The 17,847-nt window shown below is 51.2% G+C and overlaps 1 protein-coding gene across 50 annotated transcripts in view; it reads left to right on the top strand.

Moving 5' to 3' along the window:
- Positions 1 to 17,847, top strand: part of LRRFIP1 (LRR binding FLII interacting protein 1) — a 161,681-nt gene that overhangs the window by 117,725 nt on the left and 26,109 nt on the right. For 23 of the 50 annotated variants that reach the window (XM_086376197.1, XM_086376133.1, XM_086376170.1 and 20 more), the window contains 2 exons: positions 14,197 to 14,232; positions 14,630 to 14,755. In XM_086376197.1, the coding sequence (XP_086232323.1) occupies positions 14,197 to 14,232; positions 14,630 to 14,755 (162 nt within the window). Of the gene's footprint in view, positions 1 to 18; positions 85 to 5,697; positions 5,788 to 14,196; positions 14,233 to 14,629; positions 14,756 to 16,246; positions 16,319 to 17,847 lie in introns of all 50 variants that reach the window. The other 27 variants (XM_086376161.1, XM_086376116.1, XM_086376145.1 and 24 more) reach the window with 3 other exon arrangements.

The following is a 17,847-nucleotide window of genomic DNA, read 5'->3' as shown; positions in this document are numbered from 1 at the left end:
AGTGTGTTTCTGTCACAGGCGTCTGTGTCCGACGAGAGCAGTCTCGGTGGGGCTCGGCGGGGCAGCGCCTGCGGTTCTCAGGCTGTAAGGCACTTTCTGTGTTTCCCAAGCTTTCTGCCGAATGACCCAGGGGTGACTCACTCTGCACAGCTCCAGCCCTGGGAGATAACTAACCAGAATTGTAGGGAGGAAGCACTATCTCATCCCAGTTTTCCATGCTAGTGAGGGTCATGGATAACATGAGTCACGTAGCCTTTAGTGGCTGGTTTCACGTCCTCAGTCAGTCATTTCAGTCAACTCAGTCACGTCCGACTCTTGGTGACCCCACCCCATGGACTGTAGCACACCAGGCTTCCCTGTCCATCACCAACGTCTGGCGTCCTCACTCATCAATTTATGTTAATGTCCTCATTCATCAATGTGTGTTGACGTCAAGGGGAGAAAGACTGACCTTCATTGAGTTGCATCCGCTCTTTCCCTGCAACAAAGCTGGAGTGATCTTACAATAATAAAAAACGGCAAAAGGGAATTCAGCAGGCCACAAAATATTCTCACCTCTCGATAGTCAAGGAAGATGAACAAATTTAAGGACTCGGAATATTACACATATGGAATCTCCTTATTTTATTGTCCTTTCACCTCTTCAAAGGATTTGAAGTGATGGGCTTTCTCGATAAAGGTGTGGAGAGTGGAGTGGAGTCGCTCAGTCGTGTCCGACTCTTTGCGACCCCATGGACTGCAGCCTACCAGGCTCCTCTGGCCATGGGATTTTCCAGGCAATAGTACTGGAGTGGGTTGCCATTTCCCTCTCCAGGGGGATCTTCCCGACCCAGGGATCAAACCCGGGTCTCCCACATTGTAGACAGATGCTTTACCATCTGAGCTACCAGCTTAAAGGTGGAGTAGTTGTATAAGAAATACTTGTTGCATGGAAAAGATGAGTGAATGATTGAAGGATAAAGGTAGACAAAATGGAAAAATGAGACCAGTCCATGGAAGTGAGGAAGCTGGTGGCCTGTCCTGAGACCGGTTGAAACTGAGCATGAGCCCCAACTCAGCCCTCCCCAGGGGCAAAAGTTTCTGCCTCCCGGGTCTCCTCCACAAATCCTGGAAAGATGTGTTCAAGCCTCACGTGAAATATGATAGCATAGGAAATACTTGAAAGTACTCTTATAATTTTGCTTTGGGAAATAATTGACTACTTAATTAGGGGCTTCCCTGGTAGCTCAGACGGTAAAGAATCTGCCTGCAAAGCAGGAGACTCAGGTTCGATCCCTGGGTTGGAAAGATCCCCAGGAGAAAGAAATGGTAACCCACTCCAGTATTCTTGCCTGGAGAATTCCATGGACAGAGGAGCCTGACAGGCTACAGTCCATAGGATCACAAAAGAGTTCGACACAACTGAGTGACTAACACTTTCACTACTTAATTGATTGGCTAAACAATCCAACTTTATAATTTATTATATTTCTCCAATCATCTTGAATATTCAGGAATTCCTGTGAAGAAACCAGCATAACTTACAGTTTTCTTCAGAATGTAATTTTTATAAATATTAAATCTAATAGAGATAGCATGGGTTTTTAAAATTTTTTATCGGAGTATAGAAATCCCGTGGACCGAGGAGCCTGGTGGGCTACAGTCCATGGGGCGGGGCGGGGGCGGGGGAGGCGCGGTCACAAAAGGGTCGGACATGACTTAGCAACTAAACACCAGCAACATAGTTGATTTACAATGTTGGGATAGTTTCAGGGGTATAGCAAAAGGATTCTAATACACACACACACACACTTGTACACTCTTTTGTAGATTCTTTTCCCATACAGTTTGTTACAGAGTATTGAGCAGAGTTCGCTGTGCTCTACAGGAGGTCCGTATCAGTTTTCTGTCTTATATTTAGTCGTATGTGTGTGTCAGTCCCATGCAGCAGGAGTTTTTGCTGACATCTAATTAAACACTTGCATTGAACACTTTTATACTGCATAACATTTTGAGGCAGTGGAGTACACTATACTAAGTCTTTCCCCCAGTTCTTAAATATTTTTGTAGGCCCTTAAAAAGCTCACAAACTACACATGCTGGATAAAATAGCTCTGGCCTATCTGACAGATAAAATGCAACTAAATGCTTTTCTTTCATCTGTAAGAGACAGCAGCATCCTAACTCTTTAAGAGAAGGAAACTTCTGAAACACCAAAGCAGAACTCCTAACTGTCTGGCGGGATGTTCGTCTCATAGGTTCTCTTTGATGTTACTTCTGTAGATGGACTTTCCCCGTAGCTGATTCCTGGCCTTCAGAGTGCAGCGATCAGCATTGCCGATTGCTCTTGTGTACGGCAGTTCTTTCATGCTTTCAGCCTCCTGGAGGAACCACCAGGGAGGGATGGCTTTAGGGAGTTGAGGTGAAAGATCTGGCAGCAGAAAGCCTAAAATAGGGCTCCTGTGGCTGGTATCATGCCAGGCAGAAGAAACAGAATAAAAGGACGTTTTTCCGCACCTAACACTGCATTCCTACGAAGAGGGAGCACAGCACGTGTTTACTAGATTAAATGGGACAAATTGAACCCTGGGACACAATCCCTCAGGAGAGAGTTCTGTGCCGGCCCGCTGCAGGCCAGCGGGCTGAGCAGGAGGGAAGGTTCACTGACCTCTTGTTCTCTGCCAGCTCCGCTCATAGAGTCACAATAGCCCTCCAGGGGGGTACGGAGTTCCCCACGCCCAGGAATGCAGTTTCCCAGGTTCTCCCTCCACATAGGAGCTGTGGCTGCTGATAAATCCACGTACAAAGATCTGAGGACACTGCGCCTCTGGGGTCCCTTCGGTCCTGACCCGTGGTGCTCTGACCTCAGAGTCCAGGCTGACCCCAAGCCCGCACAAGCCAGCCCCGAGCCCCCTTTGAAAGACATGTCCCCATCTTCCTTCTCCCAGAAAGTTTGCCTCAGACACAGGATGTGTTTACAGCTAAACAACTTACTATGTGCATAAGGCGCTTCAGTCATGTCCGACTCTTTGCAACCTTATGGACCATAGTCTGCCCAGCTCCTCTGTCCATGGGATTCTCCAGGCAAGAATTCTAGAACGGGTTGCCATGCCCTCCTCCAGGGGATCTTCCCGAACCAGGGATCGAATTCACATCTCTTGTGTCTCCTGCATTGGCAGGCGGGATCTTTACCACTGGCGCCAGCTGGGAAACCCCACTTATTCATAAATGACTTATCACAGTTACAGTTAAATGATTCTTTTTTTAATGACTAGTTCTTAACAGTAGAACAGTTTTTTATATTTTAATTGGAGGCTAATTACTTTATAATATTGTAGTGGCTTTTGCCACACATTGACATGAATCAGCCATGGGTGTACATCTGTTCCCCATATTGAACCCCCCCGCCACCTCCCTCCCCATCCCATACCTTGAAACCTTTCTATTTGTACCTTCCTTAGCATTCGTAAGCTGCTTGTATGTTGTAGGGAGGACTCCTGGCCCTGTGTGACATGACCTTCTAGGTTGATCTGACCCTGGGTCATCACCACCATGCCACCCGGTCCAGGAGCCATGCAAATTGTTTTATCAGGAGGAGACAGCAGGGAAAAGCCAGCTTGCGTTCTCTGCGTCATCCTCCCCACCCGCGTGGTCAGTAGCCCTACGTGATGCCACCGGTGACATGCTACACAACTTTGCTAAGGTCTCCCAGCTGATTAGAAATGGACCCTGGACTCAGAACTGTCTATCTTACGTCAGCCCGCAGTTAACCACATTGGCTCCAAAGCACGGGTGGCTCCGAAGGTGCCACATGGACCCCATGGCACAGGCTTTGAACTTGACCCTTCCCTCACCAGGTCAGGTCAGGTCAGATGATGTGAGAGCAGCTTTTGACTCAGGAATTGGGGGAACTTGGGTCAGAAAGAAGCCTTTTTAGCAAGAATCCGCCACATCTCTGCACCATAAACCGGGATGTGAATGATGTAGAATATAGTAGGATTTGCCTACACGAGAAAGTTTTCCTCACTTTTTCATCAGCGAAACCCAAAAGGCAAAATATTGCTTTACAGTGCTGATGTCGAGTGTTTTTCTTTATTTTGAACAAATTTTCTTTATTTTGAAGAAAGCTGAGAGGTGAGGCCAGTGACACTGGTGAATTTCCTGTACGTGCCCTGTGTGGCAGTGATTCCTACACGCGGTGTACGTGCCGCTGTCTTGGGTCTGTGCGTCTGAGAAAGCATCTTTCACCTACGTGTAAATATACCTGAAGTGTTTATGCAGCCGAGGGGTGAGTCCGGGCAGGCAGAACCAGTCTGGGGAACTCATGTCTCCATCAAGGCTATTTACAGTCTAACGTTGAAGTGGTTCGTTCAGCAAGTATTTCTCAAGTGCCTCCTGCATGCCAGGCCTCCTCTGGTGGCCAGGGATTCAGCAGGGAGCAAAATACACACAGACTCTGCCCTTGAGAATTCCACGCTGATGGAAAACAGGCAGAGCGAGCAATGGTATTTGCGATAAGGATCAGGAGAAGCCCCAAAGCTATGGCTCCTCCTAACCTGCAGTTGGCATGATGCCTGCAGGTCTCAGAGTGGGGGTGGGGTGGGGGGCAGGGAAGGGACAGTCAGCGGAGGCCTCTCAGACCACTGCTCAGTCTGCTGACGCCCTGGGTCCTAAACAGTGTTCAAATCCTGCCTCTCCTTCCACCCACTGCCTACCCTGCCTTGTTTAAGAGGCAGGTAAGATCTTGTTGTAGGGCTAGAACAAATGTGAATACAGATCAAAGTTAAGAGGGCAGAGCCTCCGGATAAACGATTTGCTGGTGTTTTCCTGTACCAGAAGAGAGAAAGTTTAACAGATCAAAGTTAAGAGGGCAGAGCCTCCGGATAAACGATTTGCTGGTGTTTTCCTGTACCAGAAGAGAGAAAGTTTAGGGAAGATGGATACGTGGTAATGGATACAGGCTTCCCTGGTGTCTCAGTGGTCAAGAATTCGCCTGCAATGCAGGAGGCGCAGGAGACTCGAGTTCGATCCCTGGGCCAGGAAGATCCACTGGAGAAGGAAATGGCAACCTACTCCAGTCTTCTTGCCTGGAAAATCCCATGGACAGAGCAGCTTGGCGGGCTACAGTCTATGGGGTCCCAAAGCATCGGACACCACTGAGCAACTAAAGAGCAGCAACATAGACACACACACAGGCAGCCAGATAGAAGGTCCTGTAGCACTTGAACAAGCCACGGCTAGTCTTGTATTGGCCCTGGGTCTTGTTTTGTATCCACTTGCAGAGATAGTAGAGAAGCAGACTTCTCCGTTGCCCCAAAGCCAGGCCTCTGTCCCCGCCTTTCCTGTTCCCATGCCAGGAGGCAGCTCACAGTCCCCGTCCCCCACCAGCCTCTTCCATGTCATCCAGGGTTCTCTGCACAGAAACCGGACGTCCCCCCAACCCCCGGCCAAGCAGGTGCTGTGTGTGACCTGCACCCAACCGAGCAGGAACCCCACGTTCCTTGATAGGATGATTAAGTTGTGTGTTCTGAGTGGCCGCGGGTTGGGAGCTGGGACAACACTGCCTTCTTGCAGGGGGCCGCCGCTGGCCGCACTAACCTCTCCTTCCTCCCTGAGCTGCTCCCGCTGGCCTCGCCACTAACCGGGGCGTCTGTCATGTGGCCCCCCTCCTCCTCGCTGACCTGTTCCTCTGTTTCTGTCTCTGTGTCCCGCGGCCAGCTGGGTGGGCAGGCTTCGGAGCTCAGCGGCCACTTCAAGTCCAGCTCCCGCGCCTCCTCCAGAGCCAGCTCTGCGCGAGCCAGCCCAGTGGTGAGTGGGTCTCTCTCTCTCTGGCCCCTGTCCCCTCCCTTCCTTCCCTGCCTCCTGCCCTCAGACCCTGATCTTCTGACCCCCAAGAAGACCCCCCCACCCCAGCCTCCAGACGCCTGAACCCAGGAGCAAGCCAGAAGGCGTTCCATGACTTAGTCCAGGTCTCGGTTTAAAACATAGGATTGGGGAAGACGCTTCCAAATTTAGAAAAGGACGGCTCAGTGAGATCGGAATTGCCCTGCTCAGGCTTCTGAAGGACCGTCTCGGAAGCCACTGACAGGCCTTCCTGGGAAGGGGAGCTTTGTGTGGTGGGGAAGAAAGGCAGCCGGGTGCATGGATGTGTTGTTTTTTACGATTTAAAAATGGGAAGGATTCACTCTTTTATTTTTTTGTATTTGTCCCAGTTAACTTTTTTTTTAACTTTTATTAGAGTACAGTTGGTTTACAATGTGGTGTCCGTTTCTGCTGCACAGCAAAGTGAACCAGTTACGCGTATACATGTATCTGCTCTTTGTTAGATTTTTCCCATAAGGTCATTACGCGGTGTCTAGTGGAGTCCCTGTGCTCCACAGTTACGCGTATACATGTATCTGCTCTTTGTTAGATTCTTCCCATAAGGTCATTACGCGGTGTCGAGTGGAGTCCCTGTGCTCCACAGGAGGTCCTTGTCAGTTATCTGTGTCATGGGTAGTGGTGTGTATATGCCAGGCCCAAACTCGCAGTTTATCCCTCTGCCCAGCTTTCCCCGCCCGTAACCAAAGGCTTGTATTCCACATCTGTGAGTCTGCTTCTGCTTTGTACATAAGGTCGTTTGTACCACTTTTTTAGATTGGAGGATTCACCTTTAACCTCTGTTTGGAACCTTGTCCATTCTTGGACCTGACAGTTTTTAGGGTGGAGTGAGTGCCCGCACCCAGGCCCTGCTCCGTTCCCCTCGACACCCTGGTCCTCTGCTCAGAGCCTGGGAGGCCGACCTCAGAGCTACTCTGCTGTCCGTCACTGTGCACGAGGTGACCCCAGGGCCCCTCAGAGAACAGGGGCTCTGCCATCTAGTCCCCTGTCACTCAAGTCTCGTTGTTGTATGTCTCCCCCGGTCTTGGGAATTTTAGACAGCGTCACCGCATCTGATGGTTTGTAGGAGGCCACTGTGTTGTTCTTTTGACCACAGGTGACTGGCAGGCCACTTTTGTCCGGGGGACATGTAGGGTGGGGGCTGACACGGTGACCAGGGGAAGGGCGTTCAGTGGGCAGGGGCCGGGGCTGCCACACCGAGGGCCGGGGCCCCTCCCAACAGACCCTGGGCGGAAGAGGCGCAGATTGGCAAAGCTGGCCTCTTTCCTCACCCCTGCATCCTAGAGGAGCTTGACTGAGGCTCTTAACACTCACACAACCCTGCTGTTAGCTGTCTAAAGTTTAGGAAGTCTTCCTGGTCATCAAGAAGAGACGTGGGGGTGAGTCACTCCTTGCCCAGGTGCGCCTGTGGGCGTTGCTGCTTTGTTTTTAAACCAGATGCCGCCTTTGAAAGCCAGGGGGTTTCTCACCCTGTGCAGCTTGTCTGCAGCTCCTGGGGGAGCAGCAAGGGATCGCTTTTGCAGACGGAGCCCGTGTTGCTGAGTCGGGGACCTCCGTACCCCCACGCCTGCCTGGCTCTGCCTGCTGCCAAGGCCAAGGCCAGAGGCGTCCCTCACTGGGCTGTACGGGTACTTTCCTGATAGGAATGCTTGCTCCACCATTTGCATATCGAGGGTGCAGAAGCAGAAGGCAGATAAGGAAGCTGAGTGTTAGAACAGAAGAGCCTGTTTCTCTGTGGAAATGAAGGCCGCCCCCTCTGTGAGCCCCCCATCCCCCCATCCTGACCGTCATGTCCTGACCATGCTGAGGTGGGGCAGAGGGGACATGGGGTGACGGACACCCCACAAAGCCCCCTGCTTACTCCTGCACCCAGGACCCGTCAGGCCAGGACAGGAAGACTTTGAGCTGCTCAGTGCGCGTGAGCACAGTGCTCAGACCTGGAGGGCGCTTCTCCTGATGTGACAGGCGTGAGCGAGGGGCAGCGCTTGTGAACTCGGGCTCCACGGGCAGCAGCCCGCACCTGCGGGGGCCGGCCCGCCTGCACCTTTGGGCCCACAGTCAAGTTTCAGACACACGCGGTCCGGAAACCTTCGACTGGCAGGAGTCGCGTTTTGCACGATGACTCTAGTGTGGAGACACTCATCGTCAGGTGTAATACTCTCTTGTGCTCACCTTTTGGGAAAAATGAAAGTTCACAGTTGTCAGAAGAGGCTGAGGTCTGATTCCGCACCAGTGCCCTGCCCAGCACGGCTCAGGGGGACAGGCAGCTGTGAACAGTGCTGGTCTGGCCATTTTGGGTTTATTCGGGCTTCAGGATGAAGCCACAGAGTAGCAGCTCAGTCAAGCTCCCCAGACCCAAGGCCGACAATGAAAGTCGCTCAGTCGTGTCCAACTATTTGTGATCCTGTGGACTACACAGTCCATGGAATTCTCCAGGCCAGAACACTGGAGTGGGTAGCCTTTCCCTTCTCTGGGGGATCTTCCTAATGCAGAGATCGAACCCAGTTCTCTGGCACTGCAGGCTGATTCTTTTCCAGCTGAGCCACCAGGGAATCCCAAGAATACTGGAGTGGGTAGCCTTTCCCTTCTCCAGGGGAGCTTCCCCAACCAGGAATCGAACCCAGGTCTCCTGCATTGCAGGCGGATTCTTTACCAACTGAGCTATCAGGGAAGCCCCAAGAGATGGAAACCAGAAACAAGTTCCTCTGTCATCTGCTTCCTAAACCTGAGAACAGTTTACTCAGAATATGGGTTTAGTGGACGCAAGAGAGGTGAACGTTCACCTGGCTGGTGCCCCTGGGGCCTGATAACGAGAGTTGGATGTCTCTTTGTAACTGGGAGGCTGGCCATGCCTGCCCCACCGCCTCTTGGTCCCTTGAGAGCCCTGGGTTTGCAAGACTCCCAGGGACTTGACTGAGCTGAACCTTGAGTTCACTGCACACAGGTCATCGGTCCAGTCTCCACTCTCCCCTGAGTCATCTGCTCACTTATAAAGGTCACTGACTCAGGTTGGCACAGTCAGTAAGCAAAGGCCAACATCTGGGCCCTCACGATGCGGGGGGACCTCAGAGCTGAGGACGCCTTTGTATGAGGCCCTCAGGCAGCAGAGACACTCTGGCTGTGCGGGGCGGTTCCCCAGGGCATGTGGTTACAGTGGCTCTTGGCCATGGGAAAGCCAGAACATGGGCAGCACCCTTGGCCTCTGCAGAGAGTCTGTAGGATGCAGCTGAGCTAGCCCTTGGCTCTGTGCTTCCAGAGCTCAGTCTCTTCCTTGGAATTGGCTCGTTTCTATTTTCTGAGTTCTGGGCGGTCCCAGCACTGGAAAGGGGTGGGTGTTTGTATTTTGGGCTTGGGAGACTGGCAGAGTATAAGTGGGTGTAGTTGGCCGCGTTGACTGGAAAGAGGCCAGGAAACTTGTGCTCAGACTCCTCTGGCGCTCCTGCCTGGCAGGGAGGAGCTGCGGGGCAGGCGGGGCCCCAGGGAGAGGACCCTAGGGGTGACCGACTGTCCCCACCTGGCCTCTCGGAGGGACGCAGGGCAGGAAGGGAGGAGGGATTCCAAGAACCCAGGCTAAAGTTCACAGCTCTCATTCCTGGCTGGGGACACCTGGCCAGGCATACATGCCTGAGCTCCACCTGGAAAGACGGGTAATTGATAACGCTTGAAACATAAAAACAAGAAGAGATTTGAACCTGCTTCTCCCGGGGTGAATTTTCCAGGGGTGGGAGTGTTGTCCACCGTGGCTCATGGGGAATGTCCCCAGCTGTGATCCAGCAGGAATATGGTCCCAGGAGGGTGGCATGAGCCAGGGCAGGGGACAGGAAGGAAGCATGAGCCATGCAGGGGCAGCTCTAAGTGCGGGTGGCAGGCTGGTGCCCTGGGCGGTGGGCGAGGGGAACGCCATCCAAAGCAACAGTAACCAGAATGAGGGAGGCGACAGCCTGTCCCACTTTGAGAAAACAGAGGTGCCTCCGCATCCCAAGGGTGCCCCAGCCGCCGGTCCTCCAGCCTCAGGGGGACAGAGAGGACCCCCGCCCCGTCTCGGGAGGGCACACGCTCCTGGACCTCATGCTCACTGTCACATTCTGTAGGCCAGCTGTGTTTCCTTCTCTGACGAGCCCAGAGTCTTCCTCTTGAGGAAGTTGGGGTCTGTTCATTCAGCTGTGTTTATCGAATGTTCCCGGCACAGGGCTGCAGGGGAAGGACATATACCTGTCCCCGGCAGGGACGCACAGGCCGGGAAGGCAGACCTCAGCAAGTGGGCAAGATGCAGGATAGAACTCAGAGCACAGGCTCTGAGGTGGGGGTGAGCGGGGGGAGAGGGTGCTTCTGGAGAGCTGGACTCAGCAGGCCAGGTGACCCAGCCTGGAGGGGCCAGTGCAGCCGTGTCCCCCATGCCTCAGGGCCCCGCGCAGACCCAGCAGAGCTGCCAGGGCTCTGAAGCATCCTTGGGGTGTCCTGCACACAGCCCAGCTTCACGGGCTGCTGTGCTCACAGAGAAGCATGAGTGGTGAACAGGAACCTCGGCCCACTATGAGCCAGGAAAACAGAAGGCTGTAGTGACTCACGTTCAAGTCTTGTAAAGAGGTGAGGGCAGGAACCGGGTGGAAAAAACAGGTCTTGAATTATGAATACAATAGTTGAAGGACGAGTCATCCGGATGAGGTCAATATTATTGGATTGAAAACCAGAAGTCTCCAGTCTAATGGTAGGCTCCACTGCTGTTTACGTTTGAGGGGTGTTTTCTGAGCAGTGTTCACTGCTGTCCGCTGGTTTCTCGAGAGGGAACCTGTGGTGACCTGCTTCTGTCTGTGGCCCCGTTTCCTGCCTGGGGGCTGGACACCATGAGGAGAAGTTCCTTTGTCCCCAAACCGTTGACTCGGGTTGCCCTGCGCCTACATACTGGCCTCTGTCTCCAGGAAGGTGGGCAAGTCAGGTGGTGATATGCCAAACCTGGAATTTAAAACCTCACCAGACGTGATACTTAAGTGAGCCTACATAGTAAGCTCACTTAGACACCATTTTAGAAGGTTGGAATTAATAAAATATTTAATGTGCTACTTTAAGCTTTTGTTTTTGAAAGGAAAAAGTGAAAGCATTAGTCACTCAGTCATGTCCACCTCTTTGAGACCCTAGGGACTGTAGCTTGCTGGGCTACTCTGTCCGTGGGACTCTCCAGACAAGAATACTGGAGTGGGTAGACATTCCCTTCTCCAGGGGATCTTCCCAACTCAGGGATGGAAGCCAGGTCTCCTGTGTTACAGGCAGGTTCTTTACTGTCTGAGCCACCAGCGAAGGGAGAGTTGACATAATTTAAAATGTCAAAGAAATTTTTCCGAAGTGATTATCTCCCAAAGATTTTTTTAAATTGTTGTTGAAATGCTGTCGCTTTACAATGTTGTATGAGTTTTTGCTGTACAGCATGGTGAATCAGCTATGACTATAGCTCCTTTTTGGGGGGTGGATTTCCTTCGTGTTTAGGTCACAGCACTGAGTAGAGTTCTCTGTTCTCTGCAATAGGTTCTCATCAGTTCACAGAGTAGTGTTCAGTTCAGTTCAGTTGCTCAGTCATGTCTCTTTGTGACCCCATGAACTGCGGCACGCCAGGCCTCCCTGTCCATCACCAACTCCTGGTGTCTACCCAAACCCACGTCCATCGAGTCAGTGATGCCATCCAGCCATCTCATCCTCTGTCGTCCCCTTCTCCTCCTGCCTTCAGTCTTTCCCAGCATCAGGGTCTTTTCCATTGAGTCAGCTCTTCGCATCAGGTGGCCAAAGTATTGGAGTTTCAGCTTCAACATCAGTCCTTCCAATGAACACCCAGGACTGATCTCCTTTAGAATGGACTGGTTGGATCTCCTTGCAGTCCAAGGGACTTCTTCAAGAGTCTTCTCCAACACCACAGTTCAAAAACATCAACTATTCAGTGCTCAGCTTTCTTCACAGTCCAACTCTCACATCCATACATGACCACTGGAAAAACCATAGCCTTGACTAGACAGACCTTTGTTGGCAAAGTGATGTCTCTGCTTTTTAGTGTGCTATCTAGGTTGGTCATAACTTTCCTTCCAAGGAGCAAGTGTCTTTTAATTTTATGGCTGCAGTCACCATCTGCAGTGATTTTGAAACCCAAAAAATAAAGTCTTTCACAGTTTCCACTGTTTCCCCACCTGCTTCCCATGAAGCGATGGGGCACAGTAGTAGTGTGCGTGAGTGTATGTACGTCAGTCTCAGTCTCCCAATTCTTCCCACCCCCTTTCCTTCCTTGGTGTCCATATGTTTGTTCTCTCCCGTAGATTTTAAAAGATGCCCTTGTGTACACTCTTTTGTGATTTGCATATTTCAAAAGCCTGTTCCTGTGACGTTTTCACGTCCACCTAAGGTGTTTAGTATTGCTCAGTAAATGAGAAGAAGAGAGTTAATAGGCTGCAAGATCCATGGTGCCGCTGTCCTGTCTGGGACGAGGAGGTGAAGTCCGCAGAGCCCCGTGGCTTGTCCCGGGTCCCAGGCGGCCACGGCTGCAGCGCGTTGGGGTGTGTATTGCCCACAACATCCTCTGGGTCACTTTGTGCAGCAGCCACGACAGTATTTGAAAGCCCTCCATCTGTTTATTCTGTTTCTTTGTATATTACTTTCAAAGATAAAGTGCTGTGCTTTATGTCAACTTAAACTCACTGTTGGGGTTCCTTGCTTGGCTGTTCCTTTTTTAGGGGTGGTCAGAGGTGCCCTGCCCCACCAAGGCTCCCTGGGCACGTCCTCCTCCACGCGACACAGGCTGCCACCTGGTGGCAACTCGAGGGGCTGCAGCGGCAGCACACTAGTTAAGTCGCTTGTGACCCTGTGGACTGCAGCCCCCAGGCTTCCCTGTCCTTCACCATCTCCTGGAGCTTGCTCAGACTCACGTCCATCGAGTCAGTGATGCCATCCAACCATCTCGTCCTCTGTCATCCCCTTCTCCCCCTGCCTTCAATCCTTCCCAGCATCAGGGTCTTTTCTAATGAATTGGCTCTTAATATCAGGTGGCCAAAGTACTGGAGCTTCAGCTTCAGCATCAGTCCTTCCAGTGAAGATTCAGGGTTGATTTCCTTTAGGTTGGACTGGTTGGATCTCCTTGCAGTCCAAGATACTCTCAAGGGTCTTCTCCAATACCACAGTTCAAAAGCATCCATTCTTCAGTGCTTAGCCTTCCTACGGTCCAACTCTCACATCCGTACATGACTACTGGAAAAAAATCATAGATTTACATTGTTGTGTTAATTTCTGCTGTACAACAAAGTGATTCAGTTATATATGCATATTTTTTTTCAGATTCTTTTCCCTTATAGGTTATTATAAGGTACTGAGTATAGGTCCCTGTGCTATACAGTAGATACTTGTTATCCATTTTGTATATAGTAGTCTGTGTGTGTGTTAATCCCAACCTCCTAATTTATTCCTACCAACCACATTTCCCTTTTGGTAACTATAAGCTTGTTTTCTTATTTTTAAAAAAAATTTTATTGAAGTGTAGTTGATTTACACTGTTGTGTTAATTTCTGCTGTACAGAAAAGTGATTGTTTTATATATATATATATGTTCTTTTTCATGTTCTTTTCCAAAAATATTGAATACAGTTCAGTTCCCTATGCTCTACAGTAGGGGCTTCCCAGGTGGCTCACTGGTAAAGAATCTGCCTGCCAGTGCAGGAGACACAGGAGATGTGGGTTCAATCCCTAGGTTGAGAAGGTCCCCTAGAGGAGGAAATGGCAAAGCACTCCAGTATTCTTGCCCAGAAAATTCCAAGGACAGAGGAGCCTGGTAGACTATAGTCCATAGTGTTGCAAAGAGTAGGTCATGACTCAGTTACTCATGAGCAGTGGAAAAATTACAACCATTGTCTCCACTGCTTTCTCTTGCTCGGAGGCCAAGGTTAGTGATAGCCAAAAGTAAAACCCTGCATGGTTGCGTCTTCCAGCCCCTGGAGCCCTGGATACATCCTCACGTTCTGATCACAGTTCCTGCGGTGGGTGAATGAGGCTGGTGCCATCCCGTCTACACTCGGCTCTGCGCGCAGTGTAGAAAAACCTGTCAAATCAACCTGTTCAGATTCAGATCATTCACAAGTCACCTTCCTGTGGAAACTGTGAAAGTTGAAAAACCACACAACGGACCTCAGCCAGGCACTGTGAGCTGCCCACAGGCCACCGTGTGGCACCAAGAGTGTCCGCGAGTTTCATGGCACCTAGTGTTTGAATCACAAGAGAAGCCAGTGCTTTATCTTATTATTCTCTTTCCCCCGAATCCAGATTCTCCGTTTAATGTGTTTCCATATTTAACGTGTCCATTTTCTCCTCCAGGTTGAAGAGAGACCAGAGAAAGACTTCACTGAAAAGGTAGAGAATTGCTTTATATGATGTCATGTAGAAACCAGAGGGCCCCAAAATTTATGCGTGAAACTGACCAGAAAGTGTATTGCTTGATCTTGAGTAAAGAATGACTCCCCAGCCAGCATCACCACCTTTGGGGGTCCCTTCCCAGTCCGTGTTTAAATCTTGCAGAACAGTGAAGGAATTCAGTGATGGGCCCAGGCGTGGAGCTCACAGTTAATCCAGACAACCTCCAGCATTCATGAGGCCCCTTGAGATGAGGCCCCTCTCTTTGTGGCTCGCCATAAACTCAGCAAAGATTTTCCAATTTGGAGACTGATTCCAAGTAAGGGAACCATCCTGGTAGACTGAGAAGCCGTTCTGGTTTTGGCTGAAATCCCATTTGCTCTTTGCCACGTCACAGGGGTCTCGCAGCCTGCCCGGCCTGTCTGCAGCCACGCTGGCCTCCCTGGGGGGGACTTCCTCTCGGAGGGGCAGCGGGGACACCTCCATCTCCATTGACACCGAGGCTTCCATCCGGGAGATCAAGGTAAGGTTCTCTGCTTAACGCTTGAGCCAGAGAAACCGGAAAGGAGTCTTGAAATAAAACAAGATCGAGTTTGTAGATTCCCAGCTCTTTCTTCTCGGTTAGGTCTTCCCTGGCTCCCCTAAGCTCCGTGTTCCAGTAACAGCAGGGTCCAGACCAGTTCTGGTGTCCTGCAGGGAGCCACCCCTGACTTCCCTGCCCCAGCAGGGCTCACCTGTGCTGGGATTCCTCAGCTTCCCGGGTACAGCTGGGCAGGAGCCCGTACCATGCTGCCCAGAGGCGCTCAGTCCCCTCTGCACACAGGACAGGCACAGACACTCGTCCTCAGCGCTGGAAGGTGCTGGTCACAGAGTCCTTACCACTCCCGGGGTCCCACCCTGCCCTTGGAGCACCCACGCCCTCTGCCTGCAACACGCCCTCCCTCCCCCACTGTAACTGGCTTCCAGTCGACCCTGGCATGGCATTTTAGTGATTTTTTCCTCCTCCCACTGGAATGTGTACATTGTTCTCTGTTACATCTCAACACTGAGCGTGTGACAGAGAAATGGCCTCCGCTTGTCAAAGCAACTGGGGATGCCCCGTCTGGAGGCCGGGCCTAGGGAAGGCTGAGTCACCAGACCTTGTGTCCACTGGAGACAGAGCCAAGGCCAGCGAGGTGCTTCCAGGTCAGGTTTGGCCTCATTTATGGACACGCTTTCTAGTAATGAAAGCTGGCTGCGAGAGAACCAGCCACCCCTGCTGCTGTCTGAACCGCGGGGTGTCATTTGCCAGGGAGCCCAGAGCATTGGGGCCGGCGGGGGACCAGCTTCCCGGCAGACCCCTTCCAGCTCCCCTGCTTTCTAAAACAGTTTCCGATCGCTCTTCCTGAAATGTCCCCACCCCCGAACCACCCCTCCTCGGCCTCCTGCAGCCTGGGGCGTCCTTCCCTGCCTTGAGGTAGTGTTTGCTGCAGTCATACTCCGTCTCTGTGATTGGCTCGTGAGCCTCATCCCCTTGATCAACAAGGATTTACTGAGATTCCAGCTCATACCGGATACCAGCCCCCAGGATTGTGGGGGTGGACCAGGCAGGAAGGCAGAGGCCTGGCGCTCCATAAGGGTTGGGGCAAGGCTTTGCTGGCTTCCATCTTCAGTATCTTGCTCTGTATGTAGCACAGAGTAGATCTCAGAAGAGCTTGAATGAACTGTTAAATGTGAGCAAATTAACTTGCTCCATTCTCAGAAGCTCGTTGGCCTGTTTTATAAAGTTGCATCAAAATATATGAAGACATCTACGTCTGATAAAGTTGCGTAACATTATATGAGGCGCACCGAAATTTTCATCTTTGTAGTATTGAAATTCATCTTATTTTTCTTTTAATACTTAAAAAGATGAAGAGAAGATTGCTGCTAAGATGACCCAAATAAGGGAGCTGCCTCTCCTTCTCTGTGGTCTCTGTCCATTTTTTTTTTTTCCCCTTTGACATCGTTTGCCTTTTTTTGCCATTTCCCCCAGGAACTCAATGAGTTAAAGGACCAGATTCAGGATGTAGAAGGCAAATACATGCAGGGATTGAAAGAGATGAAGGTACCAGCTTACAGAAGCGTGGGCTTATGGAATTAACCCAACTTAACTGTAAAAAGCCTCCAGAAAGCCTTCAGATTGCATGCTTGCTCTGGAGAGGCTCCAGACTGCAGACCCCAAAGTGGCAGCAGTGCTAGAAGCCTGGGTGTGCGTGTTCCTGGTTTACCCAAAAGCAGCTTTTAAGCCAAGACCTGAAAATTGTAACTCACTAGGAAAACTTACTAACTCGTTTTCCTGATGCATGTCCTTTACTCACTGTCCTCCCACCACCACACCCGAGTTAAAACCACCTTCTCATTTCCCACAGAAGTGTACCCTCCGTGGCAGACTTCCAACCCACCTGGAGAAGGATTTGGGGTTTTCTCCACTTATATACAGACCTTACATAACAAACACTGCTTCATCTTAATTTGCTTCTCAAAACACCTGATGTCTCCCAGTAAGAAAGTTTGGTTGCTGTGCTTTTTGAAACACACAAATTATTTGCATCCTGAGCCATTTTACTAATGGAAGCAATGTCTGAATATGTATCATCTTGAATTTATTTGAGTAAATACCCGATACTTTTAGAAAGTGGAGTTACTGTGTTGTGCCAACAGGAAATTGAGTTGCCACGCTCCCTGAAGGTGAGGTGGGGAGTCGGGCTGTTCTCTGACTTCACTGGGCAATGAGAGAGGGTAAATCTGTGCCTTCCTTTTCAACCCCCAGGAAAGTACCCCCGAAACAGTCTGAGTTCAGTATCCCAGGGGTCCAAACCACGTGACTGATCACTTGCTTGTTTGTGACCTCTCTTGGTGTGGGTACTAAGTCGCTTCACTTATGTCCAACTCTTTGAGATCCTGTGGACTGTAGCCTGCCAGACTTCTCTGTTGACAGGATTCTCTAGGCAAGAATACTAGAGTGGGTTGCCAGGCCCTCCTCCAGGGGAGCATCCCGACCCATACCGCATCTCAGTATGTCTCCTGCATTGCTGGTGGGTTCTTTACCACTGGCACCCCCTGGGAAGCCCTGTGACCTCTCTGTAGGGTGGACCTCTCTCTAGGGTGGGGATTAAGATTCTGGCTTTCAACTCCTGGTGGGGCTGAGAAGGGAGCCAGGGAAGCAGCCCAGGGATCACAGGTCCCACCTGAAAACTTCGCCCTGGTTTGCAAGTGCAGGCGTGCATCGCTGGTCTCCATGGATCCCTGGGTAGCACCCAACAGGCCCCACCCAGAGGTGCCCACCATTCTGCAGCTCAGGGTCCTTTGCTGCCCTCTGTTCTCCTGGGGTCGCCTTCCCCTGATCTGTGTTCCAGGACCCACACGCTGCTATACCCTGTGGCCTGCCTGCCAGGGTGTGAGCGTGTTTATTTTGGAGGCTCTTTCCTTCATTGTCGTTTCAAAGGAACGGCGTTTGCCTTTCCAGGACCTGCCTAGGGAGGCCTGAGGAGCTTGTTGAGTTTTCCTCTGGGTTGCAGATGTGAAATTGCCCTTAAGCTTCTCCTGGTTCCTCAGTTGCCATGGGGACAGTGGGCAGCTGGTGGCAGGGGTTCT

The sequence above is a fragment of the Bos grunniens genome, chromosome 3 (assembly GCF_055505025.1).
Source record: "Bos grunniens cultivar Pamir isolate PY7600 chromosome 3, Bosgru_T2T1.0, whole genome shotgun sequence".
In the NCBI taxonomy this organism is placed as follows: domain Eukaryota; kingdom Metazoa; phylum Chordata; class Mammalia; order Artiodactyla; family Bovidae; genus Bos; species Bos grunniens.
This window is presented reverse-complemented; position numbering and strand designations above follow the sequence as displayed.